The sequence below is a fragment of the Ornithorhynchus anatinus genome, chromosome 6, assembly GCF_004115215.2.
Source record: "Ornithorhynchus anatinus isolate Pmale09 chromosome 6, mOrnAna1.pri.v4, whole genome shotgun sequence".
NCBI lineage: Eukaryota > Metazoa > Chordata > Mammalia > Monotremata > Ornithorhynchidae > Ornithorhynchus > Ornithorhynchus anatinus.
The window spans coordinates 18,159,493-18,177,668 of record NC_041733.1 but is presented as its reverse complement, the minus strand read 5'-3'; the positions used below and the strand labels follow the sequence as shown (position 1 = coordinate 18,177,668).

The 18,176-nt window shown below is 49.3% G+C and overlaps 1 protein-coding gene across 1 annotated transcript in view; it reads right to left on the bottom strand.

Annotated features, from left to right (window-relative positions):
- XPNPEP2 (X-prolyl aminopeptidase 2) overlaps positions 1–15,264 on the bottom strand; it is a 34,130-nt gene extending 18,866 nt beyond the window's left edge. Inside the window, 8 exon segments of the mRNA XM_029068066.2 lie at positions 1,756–1,857; positions 2,804–2,950; positions 3,940–4,026; positions 6,171–6,275; positions 6,648–6,711; positions 8,195–8,305; positions 9,432–9,514; positions 15,019–15,264. Coding sequence (XP_028923899.1) covers positions 1,756–1,857; positions 2,804–2,950; positions 3,940–4,026; positions 6,171–6,275; positions 6,648–6,711; positions 8,195–8,305; positions 9,432–9,514; positions 15,019–15,061 — 742 coding nt within the window. The 5' untranslated portion in view covers positions 15,062–15,264.
- Positions 15,265–18,176: the final 2,912 nt, after the last annotated feature.

Here is an 18,176-nt window from a genome sequence, read left to right as displayed (position 1 = left end):
CCTGACTTCCAGGTCTGTGCTCTTTCCACTAAGCCACACTACTTCACCCTCTTGACCAAACCTCCGCCGGGCCTCTAGCAGTGGAAAACCTGGTCTCCATAGCCCAGCCTCGATCTTAGGGCCAGTCCTCCCCCATCCCCATCCGCAGCCAGTCACTATATTCCTTCCTCTGGCCGCAACCTGCCCTTGTGAGTGGCTGTCAGGGCTGGTGACCCTCAATCTTCCTCATCCATAAGGTCCATCAGCCACCTCTGCTTGGAGCCCTCCCTTTTCTTGACTCTGCCTAGTGAGTGGTGGCCCTCTGGATCTCCGTCCTCTACTTTCAAATCCCCAATAAGTGGCAGCGACAGGTAGCTCTTTTCTTTCCCCTCCACCTCCCTCTCACCCACCTCCCTCCTTCCAAACCCCAGCAGTGGCTTCAGGCTGCTCCGTCCTACATCTCTCTGGACTCCCCCAGCTCCTGGGGAGGGAGGAAGGAGAGAAACCAAGAGGAAGAAGTGAGGAGAGGGGGAGGAGGAAGGGAGAAATGGTCGGGGAAGTAGATGAAACTGAGAGAAGATGAGAGAGAAGATACTGGGCCAGATTTATGGGAAAGAGCGAGGGCAGAGCAGGAGAGAGAAGATGGAAGCCAGGGAGGTGGATGGGAATGAGAGGCAGAGACAGGAAAATATAGTGAAGGAAAGAGAAAGAGAATAACGATAGCCCAGCTGGGTGAGAACACGAGGCAGTAATAATAATAATTATTGTGCTATTTGTTAAGTGCTTACTATGTGCCAAGTCCAGGGGTCAGTACAAGATAATTAGGTCCCAAATGAGGCTCACATTCTAAGTAGGAGGGAGCACAGGTATTGAATCCCCATTTTGCCACTGAGGGTACTGAGGCACAGAAAGGTTAAGTGACTTGCCCAAGGTCACACAGCAGGTAAGTTACAGAGGGTCTCTGACTCCCAAGCCTGGGCTCTTTCCACTAAGTTGCTTCCCAAGTAGATATACGCTTAAGCGACTACTTATGATGGTCTGAAAATAATTGTCTGATTGGGAAAGGAAATGGGGAGGGGGCATGGGAGAGGGGCTGGAAGGCAGAATGGTTGAGTGAATAGGGGAAGAGGTGTTAATGGATAACAGGACTGAACATCTCAGGTCACTAGTTTACTGCTATTGCTTTGCTTCTTGCTTGAACTTTCACTGTGCTCTTTCTCTGGGGAGTCCCTTTGGAGTGAGGGACTCCATTTAGCCATAATAATAATGTTGGTATTTGTTAAGCGCTTACTATGTGCAGAGCACTGTTCTAAGTGCTGGGGTAGATACAGGGTAATCAGGTTGTCCCACGTGAGGCTCACAGTTAATCCCCATTTTACAGATGAGGTAACTGAGGCACAGAGAAGTTAAGTGACTTGCCCACAGTCACACAGCTGACAAGTGGCCGAGCCGGGATTCAAACTCATGACCTATGACTCCCAGGCCCGGGCTCTTTCCACTGAGCCACACTGCATAATTTCACTACCACTGTGGACTAGTCTTTTCCTCCCCCCTTCTCCTGACTTCGGCTGCTCCCTGATGGATTTCCCAATGCTGGGAAGAAGGGAAAAAGGAAACCCAGGAGGAAGAGTCTTGAGAGAAAGCAGAAGGCCGCCGGGCTGGGACTTCCTGGGAGATGGATGGAAGGCAAGAAAGCAGTGGCAGGACAGGAAGAAGCTGACATTTATGGCCGGGGGCTATGAGATTTTGCTTTTTGAGTGGTCAGTGGGTCCTCACAAGCAGTCTCGTCCAGCGCTGACAGCAGGACTGCTGTGGGCTTCCGGGGGTGGCTATTCATTTGGCTTCGGATGTTGGAAACTTTCTCCTTCCAGGAGCAACCTGGAAGCAAAGGGATGAGTCAGTGACACATAGTCTCTGTAGCAACCTTTGGGGTGGGTTTGGGGAGACCACCATTCAACCCCCCTCCAGGTACCTCTCCTGAAATCTGGCAATGATTTGTCACTTCTGTGAAGAGACCACTGCCAAGCTCCCAGCACTGGACCCAGATAAAGCTGCCCTTGGGGCCACCCCCATCCCACCATCTTTCTCCCCAAATGGCCCCTCAGCTCGCTCTTACTGCTGTTGCAGCTGTAGCAAGGATTGGGGCCTACAGGGAAGATCTGCGGGGAAGGCTTGGGGGCTCAATTTGGGCAGCGCCCCCTCCCTCCCGTCTCTCCCTCCCTCCTTTCTTTCCTCCATTGCTCCCTCCCTTTTTCCTTTTCTCCCTCCCTCTTTCCCTCCGTCCATTCCTCCCTCCCCCTTTCCTTTTCTCCCTCTCTATCTCCCTTCCTCTCTCTCTCTTTCCAACCCTCCCTCTCTGCCTCCCTCCCTCCCTCTTTGGTTGCCCCGAGAACGCCTCTCTCCAGAACCCTCCCGAACCTCACCACCGAGTAATGGTGGCTTTGGGGGTAAGGAAAGAGGCAGCTGACCACCACCACACCCCCCTTTCTCATGCTGCCCTTCCTGAAGCATATGCGTGCCACTTCCTGCCACTGCCTCGGTTCCTGTTAATTGCTTGGTGGCACCGGAAAAGAGGAGTGGAGGTGGGCAAGGGACGGATGGAGTTGGGGGTTGGGGGGGGGGGCGGAGTCCGCTTCAGTGGCTGAGAAGGCAAGGCCCCTGTCACTGCCAAGAACAGTAGGGCCGGCACAGGGTCCTCTGCCCTGCATTAACGCAGCCTGGCACGTAGCCTTGGGGCATCCCATTGTTGAGCAACCAGAAAATAGCGGAAGTATGATGTCAGAGAGAGGAGGGCCAGGAGGAGGAGGGCAGAGGGGAGTAGTACCTGTGAATTCATCTGAGAGGTGGTAGATTTTCTCTGTGGGAGGGGGAGGCCGGCTGGTCCCCCACACGACGTCCACGAGGTTTTGCACAAGGGGGGTCAGGGTCCTCTTGGATCTCTGGAAAGTTCTATTGTAACTCTCCCAGGAGTCTGAGGGGAGAAGGAGGTCCGTTAGGCACCCCAGCAGCAGCTCAAGTGGGTCTTCTGATTCTCGGAGGGCAGGAAGGGGAGGTGGTGACTTTGATCCGTTCAACCACTGTCCCGCTGACCTTCCTTACATCCTTCTACCATTTCAGCGGTGTCCAGTCCCGCTGAGGAGCCCGGGGTCCCAATCAATCAATCTATCATATTTAGTGCTTTCTGTGTGCAGAGCACCGGCCTAAGCCCTTGTAAAGTACCGTATAATAGAATTGATAGACACACTCCCTGCCCTCAATGACCCCACCCAAGCCCTTGCAGCTGTCATTGGTCTTGCCAGCTGCGAGTGCCAATCGTGAGCGAGCCATTGGCCAGGTGCCTGCTGGAAGCTCCCATGGCCTGGCAGCTCCGTACAACCCCTTCTCTTGGATCTTTGCGCCCCAGTCTCCCTCTTGTTCCCCATTTCCCCTCCGCTCCAGCCTCTCCTTCCTGTTCCTCTTTGCTGAGACCCCAGATAAAAATAATAATTATGGTACTCGTTAAGCACATACTATGTGTCAAGCACTGTTCTAATTGCTGGGGCCGATACAACTTAATCAGGTTGGACACAATCCCTGTCCCACATGGGGCTCACACTCTCAATCCCCATTTTACAGATGGGGTTACTGAGATGCAGTGAAATTAAGTGACTTGCCCAAGGTCACACAGCAGAGATGTGGCAGAGATGGGTTAGAATGCAGATCCTTCTGACTCCCAGGCCTGTGCTCTATCCACTAAGTCAAGCTACTTCTCAGATCCATTCAACCACTGATGGCTGTCCAGGGATGCCAGAGTTAATTTCTTCCTCCTCCTTGGGGAGGCAACCGGATAGCACGCGTGGGATGGCTTGACCCAAAGGGCAAGGAGGTGTTTATCAGAAACCCAAACAGTAGGAGCTTTATAGATTCTGAGAAATCATCGATGGAGCAAACCAGCCCATGGGCCACGCACCAACGACCTACCAATAGAGAAGAGGAAGGGGTCGAAGCCGATCGTTCCTCCGTCGGGAGTCTTCTCTAGGATCCATGACAAAATGGAAGAAATGTCCACTGCAAGAAACAGCACAAGTTAAGCCTACACAAATGTCACTAAGCACGTGGCAGGGAGGAGAGGGCCAGATGAAGCCCCCTGGGGAATGGGACTTGGGTTTGCTGGAGATGGGAGGGTTGGCCAGGGAAAGGCACAAACCAAGCCATTCCATCTTACCAATTATTATTAACAATAATAATACTAATAATGTGCTGACTTTATGTTGAGCACTGTAATAATAATCATAATAATAACAGTATTTGTTAAGCACTGACTCAGTGCCAGACACTGTTCTAAGCGCGTGGCTCAGTGGAAAGAGCACGGGTTTTGGAGTCAGAGGTCATGGGTTCGAATCTCTGCTCGGCCACTTGTCAGCTGTGTGACTTTGGGCAAGTCACTTAACTTCTCGGTGCCTCAGTTACCTCATCTGTAAAATGGGGATTAAGACTGTGAGCCCCAAGTGGGACAACCTGATTCCCCTGTGTCTACCCCAGCGCTTAGAACAGTGCTCGGCACATAGTAAGCGCTTAACAAATACCAACATTACAAGCAAATTGGGTTAGAAACAGTCCCTGTCACACATGGGCCTCACAATCTCAACTCCCATTTCACAGATGAGGTAACTGAGGCACAGAGAAGTGAAGACATTTGCCCAAGGTCTCACAGCAGACACACGGCGGAGCCGGGATTAGAACCCAATTCCTTCTGACTGCCAGGCCTGTGCTGTATCATGAGGCCAAGTACTTTGTTTCTCCCGTACTCCATTATACTAAGAACTGAGGTAGATACAAGGTAAACAGGTCTCCCATGGGGCTCACATTCTAAGTAGGAGGGAGAGCAGTTACTGAATCCCTATTTTGCAGTTGAGAGAACTGAGGCACAGAGAAGTTAGTTGACTTGCCATGGTCACAAGGCAGGAAAGTGGTGGAGCTGGGATTAGAACATAGGGCCTCTGACTCCCAGGCCCCTGCTCTTTCTACTAGACCAAGCTCTTTCCCCATCAGTGGAATTTACTGTGCACTTACTGTGTGCAGAGCACTGTATGAGGCTCTCGTGTACAGTGGAATTGGTAGATGCAAACCTGCCCGCAAGGAACTTACAGTCTACAGGAGTCAGACATTAAAATAGATTCTAGATAGGGGAAATATTAGAGTATAAGAATTTGTATTGATTTTCTAATTTACTGTTGTCTTGTTTCCTTCTGCTCTTATCCTATGTCTTGCCTTGTTTAGACTGCGAGCTCTTGGGGGGGACAGTTTAGTTTGCAATTGTCCCTGCTCTTAACAAGGTGTTTTGGATGCAGCAAACCCTTTCTACTACTTCTAAGGCACAGAGAAGTTAGGTGACTTACCCAAGACCACACAACAGGAAAGTGACAGAGCTGGGATTAGAACACAGGGCCTCTGACTCCCAGGCCCATGTTATTTCCACTAGGCCACAATGTCAGAAGGACCTGGGTTCTAATTCCAGCTCCACCGCTAGTCTGCTGTGTGACCATGGGCAAGTCACTTAGCTTCTCTATGCCTCAGTTCTGTAAAATAGGGATTAAGACTGTGAGCCCTACATAGGACAGGGACTGTGTCCGTCCTGATTAGCTTATATCAACTCCAGCGCTCAGAACAGTGCTTGACACACAGAAAGTGCTTAACAACTACCATCTTTATAATTATTATTATACTTCTACTATTACATACAATAATCAAATTTATTAAGTGCTTACTACTTGTAGAGCACTGTACTAAGCGCTTGGGAGAGTATGTTATAACAGTATAACTGTATTGGTAGACACATTCCCTGCCCCAAATAAGTTTACGACCTAGAGGAGGAGCTTACATTCTAGAGGTCCGTACTCCTCCTGTGTCCACGTTTTCCCCCACATCCTCCCTGTGACTGCATTACACATGTCACTTTGCAACACCCATAGCCCAGCAGGCAGAAAAGCAGGGTGGTCTAGTGGATAGAGCAAAGGCCTGGGAATCCTGGCTACCTACTTTATTAAGCAAATTGGCACCATCAGGTGTGAGTTCCCTAAAATCTCCACTGCTCCTCCTCAGTCCCTTCCCCTTCAGGCCCCCTCTTCAACTCTCTCATCCTTCCCAGCAGTTTCTCTAGAGGAGTTCACCTGCCTCCTCTCAAAAGCCACCCCTTCCACATGTGCACTGACCTGACTGGAGTAACTGCCAGTTGCAATCCATCTGCCGCTCTGCCTGGATCCAGTAGCGACTGTCTGTCCAGAGTGCGGCTCCCATTAGAGAGACCACCACCGTCCCTGAGTCAGAGCAAGGCAAAGGTTTTTTCCAATCAGTTTCTTAGCTTATTCCCACCGAGGAAGAAGCAGGGAGTGGAGGGAAGTGGTCTCGGCTGTGAGCCGAATAGATTCTGGACAGGGCAGAGATCAGCAGACTGGGGGCTGGGGAAGGGGTCAGGTACTAAGGAAGATAGAGGTCTTGGTGTCCCTATCTGGGGAGCCTTAATCAGAGATCGTGTCTTAATCAGAGATCCTGTCTCAGGCAACCCAGTCATTCACTCGCCTGAGGTGAGAGAATCAGGGTCCTTCCTAGATAGAGGATTCTGGGTCCAAAATGAGGAAGAGAAATCAGGAGAGGAATGGGGGAAACTGAGAGAAACAGCAGGCTCTCACCTGCAGACCCAGAGAAACCTGAAATCCATTCCAGCCTCCCGTCTCGCTTTGCGATGTATTCACTCTGAAAAACAAGAAAGCCCCATCACAAGTAGAGGGGCCCTCACTGACGAGATGTCACCTGAGGCCTCAGCCCATCGCCCTTCTCTTCCTTCTGCCCAGTGATGCCACCATGACTGACAGAATCCTGCCCTCCTGGATGACCGGGGAGTCACAGGGATTGAGGCGACTCTGCAGAAGAGCAGGAGGCTCAGAATGCTCTGGGCCTTAAACCAAGAGAGTGACTTAATCTGGTGCTTGCTTCTTAGGAGAAGGATGAGGCCATATGTCCTGAGGCTGTGCCCTTGGTGATCCCTCAGAAGATGTGTCCTAACCCCTTACCCCTTTGCCTTCTCAGGACATGAGCCACTGTCAGGGTCCTTTGACAGGCCACCACCTTCTCCTCCTCAGGACGAGGGATCCCCAACTCTGGCTCTAAATACAAGTCCAAGAGTGGCTTTCTAGCTCTTTTCATGAAAAATCTTTGCTCTGCTAGTTGATAATGCCGATTCTACAGCTGTCAGCTGCAAGTATATAGTGTGTTCCCCCAGAGTCCTTGATGAGACTCCTTGGACTAGAGCGCTGCCCATAAGACCATACTGTCTTTTGGCTGTCTCCTGGGGATGTAGAACTCAGGGCTGTGAATGGAACTATTCCAGAGAGCCAGAGAGAGCGGTGACAATCTGCTGTGGAAAGTTCATTGATTCTGGGTCCCCTTTCAGGGTTTGGGAGGATTGGTTTGAGGCTGGGGTCAATCTGAACCAAGGAGAGGCTTCACGTGGATGATGAATGAGGTGTTTCGCGCCTCAGTGGAAAGAGCCTGGGCTTGGGAGTCAGAGGTCATGGGTTCAAATCCAGGCTCTGCCACTTGGCAGCTGTGTGACTGTGGGCAGGTCACTTAACTTCTCTGTGCCTCAGTTACCTCATCTGTAAAATGGGGATTAACTGTGAGCCTCACGTGGGACAACCTGATTACGCTGTATCTCCGAGCGCTTAGAACAGTGCTCGGCACATAGTAAGTGCTTAACAAATACCAACATTATTATTATTATTATTATTTTCTGTTGTCCTGATGCACTGCTGGCATTTATGGTCCCAGGGAGGGCACCTGGTACCCATGGCAACCTGCGGGTGCACCTGGGATCCATGGCAGTCTGTTGGTGTACACATTACCCATGGCAGCCTGTAAATCCATCCAGTGCCTACAGCAGCCAGTATGTGCACCTGGGACCCACAGCAGCCTGCGTGCGTACTCAGGATCTTTGGTAGTCTGTGCATGAACCCAGTGCCTGTGGTATCTCTGTATGCAACTGGTAACCGTGGTGATCTGCAGGTGCCCAGGGCACCACATGTGTGTCAGCAGCAGCACTCACCCGGCATCTCGGGTTTGCTCGGACGTAGCGCAAGGAGGATCATCACCAGGTGAGGGGCAGACCACCCCGGTCTGGGCCAGGCCCTCGGTTGAGGAGGTAAAGGGGCAAAAGAATGCGTCAAAATGGTTCGCTCACCATGTGGGCATCGGTTGCAGGGATAATGTAGGCACTGAGATTGTGGTGACTCATTTGTCGGCGGAGGGCCGTCAGCCGCTCTGTGGTGTTGATCGCAGTGGCCGGCAAGTACTGAAGCCAGAGAGAGGCACGGAGGTTAGTGAAGGGGTCGAGGCCTGAACCTTGTTTCCAAGGGTAGTGACCTCCTCAGAAGTGGTTAAACATTAGGGGACTGGCTTTTAGCTGGTGACTTGGAAGTGTGAAGCATCTTCTTGAATGGACCACCTCCAAAGTTAGATCATTCTAGTCCCCAGGTGGTGTCTTCTGGGAGGGTAATAATAATTATAACAATAATAATTATAACAATAATAATTGCTTAGTATTTGCTAGGCACTGTGCTAAGTACTTGGGCACATAGAAGGTAATTAGATCAGACACAACCCCTCTCCCACGTGGAGCTCCCAGTGTAAGAGAGAGGGAAAACTGGAATTTTATTTCCCTTTGTTCACAAAGCAGGCAGTGGCAGAGCTGGGACGAGGATCCGGGTCTCCTGACTCACTGTTTGGGGCTTTGCCCATAGGCTCTATCAATGTGTGGGGAACATGAGAGCAATGAGGTGTGTCAAACCCCCAAACGGGTCCTGAGATGCTCTGATGGAAGCTGCTCTGTGAACATGAAGTCCAGGCATTTCCTCTCCTCTGCTGAGTCCCTGGGCGATAAGGACTGAGGTGGGAAGGGTCAGCAGAGGATAGTAAATGCCTGGACTTCATGTTCACAGAGCAGCTTCCATGGAGCATCCTAGGACCCAATTTGGGGGTTCGACACCCCTCATTGTTCTCAAGTTAATTACTAATGTCTGTGGTATTTAAGTGCTTACTATGTGCCAAGCCCCGCACTAAGCACTGAGGTAGGTAATAATTATGGTACTTGTTAAGCACTTACTATATGCCAAGCACTGTTCTAAGTGCTGGGGTAGATACAAGTTAATCAAGTTGGACCCAGTCCCTGGCTCACATGAGTCTCACAGTCTTAATTCCCATTTTACAGATACGGTAACTGAGGTGCAGGGAAGTGAAGTGATTCGCCCAAGGTCACACAGCAAAGTGGCAGAGTCAGGATTAGAACCCAGGTCCTTCTGACTCCCAGACCTGTGCTCTATCAACTAAGCCACGCTGCTTCTACAAGATCATCAGGTGGGACACAGTCCCCATCCCAGTCGGGGCTCATAGTTTAAGGAGGAAGGAAAAGACCATCTCACCGGAGGACTGGCGGAGCAGTTTCTGATGTCCCCGTTCTCCCTCGCAGAGCTCATTTCTGTGGGGTAGCCCATGGCAGCATATGCTAGAACAAGGGAATGAGACAGTGAGTCATTTGGGGCCCTGAAGCCAGCAGGATGGCCACATTATCCCTTCCCTAGTCTCCCTTCTAGGGCTCAGAAAGGAATCTCCTGCTGTGATTATAATTATCCCCACACGGTTCCTCTTGTTAACCTTTTAGGGCTTTCTTGAAGGAAGCTAAGAGCTCTGCCTCGCTCATTAACCCTATTACCAGGGAATAGGGTGGGGCAACCACAGAAATAACAGAATGCCCCGGGCTGGGAATCCCTATGAGGGGGCTTGGAGGCAAGGGAATGACTTGTCGTGGGATGCCAGGGGTGACTGGGCCCTGCAGAGAAAGTCCATGGGAAATGAATGAACTGCTGGGCCTTGCTGCTACTCCTGACAGGGGCAGCACTACATCAGTTCAGCACTAAGAATGGCCAACTGGGCCGGTCCCTAGGGACCACTGCCGGCCATGGAGTCTGGAGCACGTGCCTCTCAGGGATGGAGCAGGGGCTGACCGTGCAGGGCTTGGAACCACAGATAATGCTCCTCTCGGGCTTTCCCTTCCAAGTCCAGAACTTCTACCTGCATTTGCCAAAAGGAATAGGGGCCTACATCAAGGTGGGGCAGGGAATGAAGTTGTAGGCAAATAACTCCTGTTCCAGCACACACACCTACATGTCTGGCATTACCATCGGAGGGGAAACAAGAAACAGCATAGACTAGTAGAAAAAGCACGAGCCAGGGGGTCAGAGGAACTGGGTTCTCATCCCTGTTCCTTTGCTTGCTTACTGTGTGACTTTGGACAAGTCATTTAACTTCTCGGTGCCTTGTTTCCTTCACCTGTGAAATGGAGATTACCTGTTCTCCTTCCTATTTTGATTGGGAGACTCAGGTGGAACAGAGAAAGTCCGACCCGATTATCTTGTATTTACTCCAGTGCTTGGCACACAGGAAGCACTTAATGAAAACTCCGCTTACTATTACGGATGTCAAATACATTAAGTGCCTGCTAATAATAATGGTGTTTATTTGGTGCTTACTCTGTGCAACATTGCAGTGCTTGGAAGATACAACAGAAGCACTGATATGTAATAATAACTGTGTTATTTGTTAATTGCTTACTAAATGCCAAGCACTATACTAAGTGTGGGGGAAAATATAGGATAATTAGGTCTTACATGGGGGTCACAGTCTAAGTAGGAGAGAGAACAGGTATTGAATCCTTATTTTGCAGACGAGGGAACTGGGGAACAGAGAAGTGAAGTGACTCGACTAAGATCATGCAGCATTTAAGTGAGCGGGTCGGGATTAAGATCCAGAGCCTCTTTCTCTCAGGCCCGGACTCTTTCCACTAGCTGGATCTCACAGCTCTCGGACCCATGATCTTTCCATTAGGTCATGCTTCCATCTGGCTCCCTTCCCATGCATTTTTCATGGACTGCTGACCCCAGGAAAATCCCGTGACCAATTAAAGGGTTTTATACATTTTGAAAAACATACAATTTACCTACAATTTATGGCCGAAGTAACCCTACCCATTTCTACATTGGGCCATAGCCTCATAGACCAATCAATCAACCAATCAATCATATTTTATTCATATTAAAGTCTATCTCCCTCTCTAGACTGTAAGATCATTGATTGGTTAATCAATCAATCAGGAGTATTTACTGAGTTCCTACTGTGCGTTAGTTCATTAGTCTATTTATATTAATAAGACATAAAGCTCAAAACTAGATTTTGGTACCAAGCCCAACCAAAGTATGTTGGCCCCCTATGTTTCTGAAGGCACATCGAAGTCCTGGAGTTGAGTAAGCCCAGGTAATGATGATGCTGATGATAATAATATTTGTTAAGCATTTACTCTGTGCCAAGCTCTGGAATAGATATAGGATAATCAGATCAGACACAGACCCTGTCCCCCCCCCACCCTGAGATTCACAGTCTCAGAGGTAGGGAGAACAGTATTAATCCCCATTTTAAAAATGAGAAAACTGAGGCACAGGGATATTAAGTGACTTGCCCAAGGTCACTAAGTGGCAGAGTCAAGACTAAAACCTGGGTCTTCTTCCTCCCAGTCCTGTGCTCTAACCACTAGGTTCGCTGCTTCTTCATCCACGGAGCCCTCAGAATGGGTCCTAGGTATCTACGGGTTCATAAATTGAAGTCAGATAGGCCCTGACTTCCATATATGGCAAACCTTAGGCTCCGCACCAAGCCTGGGAATGGAGTTGGTGCCAATAACCGAAATGTCTGAGCTGATAATGCCATAACTAGAGGAACACACCCAAAGCACTTACGTACAGATCTTTAAATCATTTATTAGAAATTATTTATACTAATGTCTGTCTCCCCGTCTAGACTGTAAGCTCGTGATGGGCAGAGAAATGTCTGCTAATTCTGTTGTATCATACTCTCCTAAGAGCTTAGTAGAGTTCTCTGCACATAAGTGTTCAGTAAATACCACTGATAAACAACACTTTGGGCTCGAGAGTAGAACACTGGTGGATAGCCAGTGTGCTATTTCTTCTGTTGGTCTGCTTCTTCTAACAGATGAATGGAAAACGTTTTGGGTTAGCAGACCCAAAAAGGATTCAAGGAGCAGGTGATCTAGCCAGAGGTTCAGAGATGGCACAGGGGGCAAACCAAAGCTTGAAGCAAAGACCCAGTTCTCTGCTAAGTATGGGCCTGCTCACAAATAACAGGGAGGCTTTGAGTTGATATGCCACTATCTCAGAATCCAGTGTCAAGGCTGAGAAATGTATCAAAACAGTTGGTTCAAACACTGGAAGGCAATTGCTTGCTAATAACTGTGGTATTTGTCAAGTGCTTCCTAAGTACTAAGCACTTGAGTAGATACAGGATAATCAGATCTCACATGGTGCTCACAGTCCATGTAGGAGGGAGAAGAGGTAGCAAATCCCCATTTTGCAGATGAGGGAACTGAAACACAGAGAAATAAAGTAACTTGCCCAAGGTCACGTAGCAGGAATTTGCAAAATGGAGATTAGAATCCAGGTTCTCTGACTCCCAAGCCCTTGATCTTTCCACTAGGCTATGCTGCTTCTCTAGTCATCACACTCAGAGCCTCCCAGAATGCATCCAAGATGCTCCCTGCAAAATTCTCCACCTCCAGCAGTCAGCTCGTTTGACTCCTGTCTCCTGGACGTTCTTCCCTCGAGTTCCTGGGGAGTTATCCCGGGAGCTCTGGGTGGCGGGGAAAGAGGCCTGGTGTGCCTTCCCCACAGAGAGTTGGAGCCCACCTGCAAATCCAATGTCCTTTCCAGAAAGAGGCTGAGCGGGCGTGGGAAGTGGCAAGACGAACCCTGGTTTCTCATGGCTGAGCCCATGTGATTCTGGGATGCCTGACCCCCTCCTTTTAACCCTTCTCCTATGAGTTCCGTCAAGAATAATAGCTTCCGCTGCCTCATCAGCCCTTTGCTCTCCTTTCAAAAGGGCCTTAGTTCATATCTCCTCTAGAATCATTTTCAGAGTAATCCCACCTGACCCTGAGATTTCTCATTCATTCAGTCGTATTTATTGAGTGCTAACTGCATGCAGAACACTGTACTAAGGTCTTCTCCTCACTCCTGCTCTCCCCACATGTTTCCTCCAGAAATAATCTATACATATGCCTTTGTATTTATTTTTTTTTGTTTTATTCTTGTGATGAGTGATTTTTAATCTATCTCTTCCATATTTAATAGTATTCCTATGTATTAAGCACTTACTCTGCTAAGTGCTGAAATAGATAGAAGAAAATCAGATCGGATACTGTCCCTGTCCTACTCAGGGCTTTCAGTGTAAGAAGGAGAGAGAGCAGACATCTTATCACCACTTTACAGATGAAGAAAATGAGATCCAGAGAGGTTGTGACTTGTCCCAGGTCACAAAGCAGGCCAGTGGCAGAACCTGCACTAAAATTCAGGTCTCCTGACTCTCAGTCCCATTATCTTTCCATTAATAGAAGTATTAGAGCCCTTCTTGAGGTTGTAAACTCCTGGAGGGCAGGGACCATGTCTTGTTTTCTCCTAATCCATCTCTGTACAATGGTGCAGGATGAATGAATGTAGCTGTTGGTCATCTTCATCAACATCAGTGGTATTTATTGAGTACTTACGCTTTGCAGAGCACTGTACTAACTGCATGGGAAAGGACAACACAACAGAGTTGGCAGACACATTTCCTGTCCGCAGTAATAATAATAATGGTATTTGTTAAATGCTTACTATGTGCAAGGCACTGTACTAAGTGCTGGGGTGGATATAAGCAAACTGGGTTAGACACGGTCCCTGGCCCATGTGGGGCTCACAGTCTCGATCTCCATTTCACAGATGAGGGGACTGAGCCCCAGAGAAGTCAAGTGACTTGCCCAAGGTCACACGGCCGACAAGGGATGGAACTGGGATTAGAATCCATGACCTTTTGACTCCCAAGCACTTGCTCTATCCACTATGCCATGCTGCTTCTCAATCAGTTTAAAAGTCTTGAGGCATTCATATATGTAAATCATTCGCATGCTGAACGTCATGACAGCCAGGAGCACCAATACCCCCAAGGCTCTGCTACTGCTGGAATAAAGCATGTTTCTGGGGGTAATCCTGAGCCAAAGCAACCGAAACACCCTTCCCCTCCTTCCAACACTCCCCTGTGAGGAAAGTAGGGGAGCAGCGGGAGAGAAGTCATACCAGCCCGGGAGAAGGGGAGAGGAGAGAAGAATAGGTAGCAGCATGGCCTGTGGATAGAGCGCAGGCCTGGGAATCAGAAGCTCATGGGAAGCTCTAATCCCGGCTCCGCCACTTGTCTGCTGTGTGACCACAGCAGACAAGTCACTTCACGTCTCTGAGCCTCAGCTACCTCCTTGTAAAATGGGGATTAAGACCATGAGCCCTACATGGGACAGGGACTGTGTCCAACCCGATTTGCTTGTATCCACCCCAGCACTTAGTAAAGTGCCTGGCACATTGTAAGCACTTAACAAATATCATCATCATTATTATTAGGAAGATTTGTGAGGGAAATAGGGGAGCGGATCCATAACATTTATTCCACCGAGCTAGAGGACACGATCCCTGCCCTATTGAGCTCTGGCGAGCCGGGACTGCTCTTTATCATCAGGGGCAAAAGAGTCTGAGCCAGAGGCAGCCATTCCATCCCTCACTCTTCCCTCCAGGAGGGAAGATAGGAACTTTTCCCTCTGGCACTCTGCCCTGGGATTCCTCAACTCAGGGACCGCTCCCAAAACCTCTGCCAATTCCCAGAGCCCTGATTTATCTGGTTCCCCTTTTCCTGGTTAATCCTCCCTTTCTGTCTCCTCCTGGGGAAGGAGAGAGGAAGAGAGAAGTGGAGGAGATCTGACAATGGTCCAGCATCTTAGCCATGGGCCCGGCCCCCGCAGACCCGTGTAGATCACAGAGAGGAGGCCCTTGTCGCCCCGGGAGGGACCGAATGTAGCTCAGTTCTTCCTTCCTAGGCACCGGCACTGAGGGAAGAGAAACGAAGATATATCTCCAAACATACCGCAAAGAAGGACAAGTAGGCCAGAGGTCCCTAGAGAGGTCATCGCGCTTCAAAGTGGAGCGGCTTCTTTGCAACAGCGGAGCTTCTAGTGGGGCTGGTTTAGTGGCATCCAGTACTAGATAGTCCCCCGGGAAAGGGGCGGGCTCTTGTCCGGCTGTGGAGAGAAACAGAGGCTTCTGAATCCTGCCTCCCCTTCCTGGCCCTCATCCGGGGTGGGGGAGTGGACAGAGCCTCGGGCTGCGTCTCCCAGCTCCGGGCAAACAAGAGTTGGGCAGGCACGGGACAAAGGCGAAGTCCAAAGATCTTGGCAGCTGAGGATCAACGTGTTTAATAGCCCAATCAGCGCTTCCTGCCTCTGACCGGATTCCCCAAGTCCGCCCCCCTTTCCAGCGGGGTGTTCTGATCCGCGCTCTCCCCCCTCTCGCCCCTGCCGGCCTAGTGACTGGGGAGATTGGAAACCCCTCTCAGTTTCCAATGCCTCTCGCTCCCGCAGGCTGAAGCACTTTCCCTTCTGCACTGCTAGGGAGGGCAGCTTCTAACCGAAGTTTGGGTTTCTTTCTCCTTTGAAAGATGCAGCATCCCGGCCCCCGGTCCCTGAGGAATTCACAATCAAAGTGTGGGGATAGGGAGGAGGGACAAACCAAAACTCTCTGTCAAAAATAAAATCCACACGAACAGAAATATGAAGCAATGTTCTAATGTTTAGGGTGAGGTAAAGGTTAGGAGCAGGGAGTCAGGAGAACTGGGTACTTACTTGGCTCTGCCTCTGCCTTGCTGTGTGACCTCGGACAAGTCACAACCTTTCTGGGCCTGTTTCCTGTAAAATGGGGATAAGATACCCTTTGTCCCCAACTCTCAGATTGTGAGCCCTATAGGGAGCAGGGGCTGTGCCTGATCCCATTAAGTTGGATCTATGCCCGGGGGTTAGCTTAGTACGGGGCACATAGTAAGTAGGAAGCAGTAGGGCCTAGTGGTAAGAGCTCAGGGCTAAAGGTCAGAGCACTTGGGTTCTAATTCTCCTACTCCTTCTCCCTCCTGTGTCATCCTGACACTTGGAATAGACTGTGAGCCCCATCTGGGCAGGGATTGTCTTATCTGTTGCTGAATTGTACTTCCCAAGTGCTTAGGTTAGTGCTCTGCACACAGTAAGTGCTCGATAAATACGATTGAATGAAGGAATGAATTGTACCCTTTCAGGACTTGAAATTCACCTCACCCTCACCTCACTCTTAGTCCCACAGTACTTAGGTATGAATCCATAATTTATTTTAATGTCTGTCTCTCCCTCTAGTCTGTAAACTCCTTGCGGGCAGAGAACATGTCTACCAGCTCTGTTATATTGTACTCTCCCAAGTGCTTAGTACAGTGCTTTGTTTGGCCATTTGGTCTGGGGAAATTAGAGCTGACAAATCACTACTATCTCAGGTGCCTGGGGTAGTGAGAAGTAGTGTTGCTTAGTTGAAAGAGCCTGGGATGAGAGACAGAGGACCTGGGTTCTAATCCCGGCTCCACCATATGTCTGCTGTGTGACCTTGGGCCCACCACTACACTTCTCTGGACTTTAGTTACTTCATCTGTAAAATGGGGATTAATACTGTGAGCCCTACATGGGACAGGGACTGTGTCCAACCCAGTTTGCTTAGTACACTGCCTGGCACATAGTAAGTGCTTAACAAAACCCACAATTATTATTATCAATACTATTTTTATTATTACTCTCTGGGCTTCAGTTACCTCATCTGTAAAATGGGGACAAAGACTGTGAGCTCTATATGGGACAGGAGCTCTGTCTAACCTGGTTATCTTCTATCTACCCCAGGGCTTAGTTCAGTGCCTGGCACATCGTAAGTGCTTAACAAATACCATAATAATAATTATTATTATTCTTGACTTACTGTGAGGAATGCACAGTCCTGTGTTTGGCAATAGAGAAGAAGCCCCAGAGGCATAGATGTGGAGTTTTTTAAACGGTATTTGTTAAGTGCTTACTATGTTCCAGAAACTGCACTAAGCACTGGGGTAGATATAAGCAAATCAGGAGGGACACTGTCTCTGCCCCACATAGGGCTGAAAGTCTTAAATCCCATTTTACAGATGAGGTAACTGAGGCACAGAGAACTGAAGTGACATGTTCAAGGCCACACAACAGAGGAGTGCCAGGGTTGGGATTAGAACCCTGGTCCTCTGACTTCCAGGCATGGGCTCTTTCCAACAGGCCATGCTGTTTTTCAGAGCTGGGCCTTCATTTAAGTGGGAAGAGCATGCCTTGCTGGGCCAAGTGAGTACTGGGATGGCAGTAGTCAGGCAACCATATTTTTTGCCTGAAGGACTAATTCCCCTATGGCCTACAAGGATTCATTCATGTATTCATTCAGTAGTATTTATTGAGCGCTTACTATGTGCAGAGCACTGTACTAAGCACTTGGGATATACAAATCGGTAACAGATAGAGACAGTCCCTGCCCTTTGCCGGGCTTACAGTCTAATCGGGGGAGACGGACAGACAAAAACAATAGCAGTAAATAGAATCAAGGGGATGAACATCTCATTGAAACAATAGCAAATAAAGGATGGTGAGATCTCTGGGCTCCAGTCTCTAGAATTATCCTATTGTGGAAGATGCAAAGGAGATGGGAGGGCTCTAAAGCAGGAATGACTGCAATCTACTTTCCGAGTGTGAACCATCAAAGGTCTGTGCAAGGCATAGTGGACAGCAATATAAATAAGTAAATTATAGCTATGTACATAAATCCTGCTGGACTGAGGGTGTGGTGAATATCAAGAGATTAAAGGTCACAGATCCAAATGCACAAGTGATACAGAAGGGAGGCGGAGTCAGGGAACAGAGGGGTATTTTAATGGGATTTGCTAAGCACTTGCTATGTGCCAAGCATTGAGGCAGAAGTAAGCTAATCAGGTCGGACACAGTCCATATCCCACATGGGGCTCACAGTCTTAATCCCATTTTACAGATGAGGGAACTGAGGCCCAGTGAAATGAATGTCTTGCCCAAGGTGATCCAGCAGACAAGGGGAGGGAGCCGGTTCCTTGACTTCCAGGCCCGAGATCTATCCACTGAGAAGCAGCGTGGCTCAGTGGAAAGAGCACGGGCTTGGGAGTCAGCGGTCATGGGTTCGAATTCCGGCTCTGCCACTTGT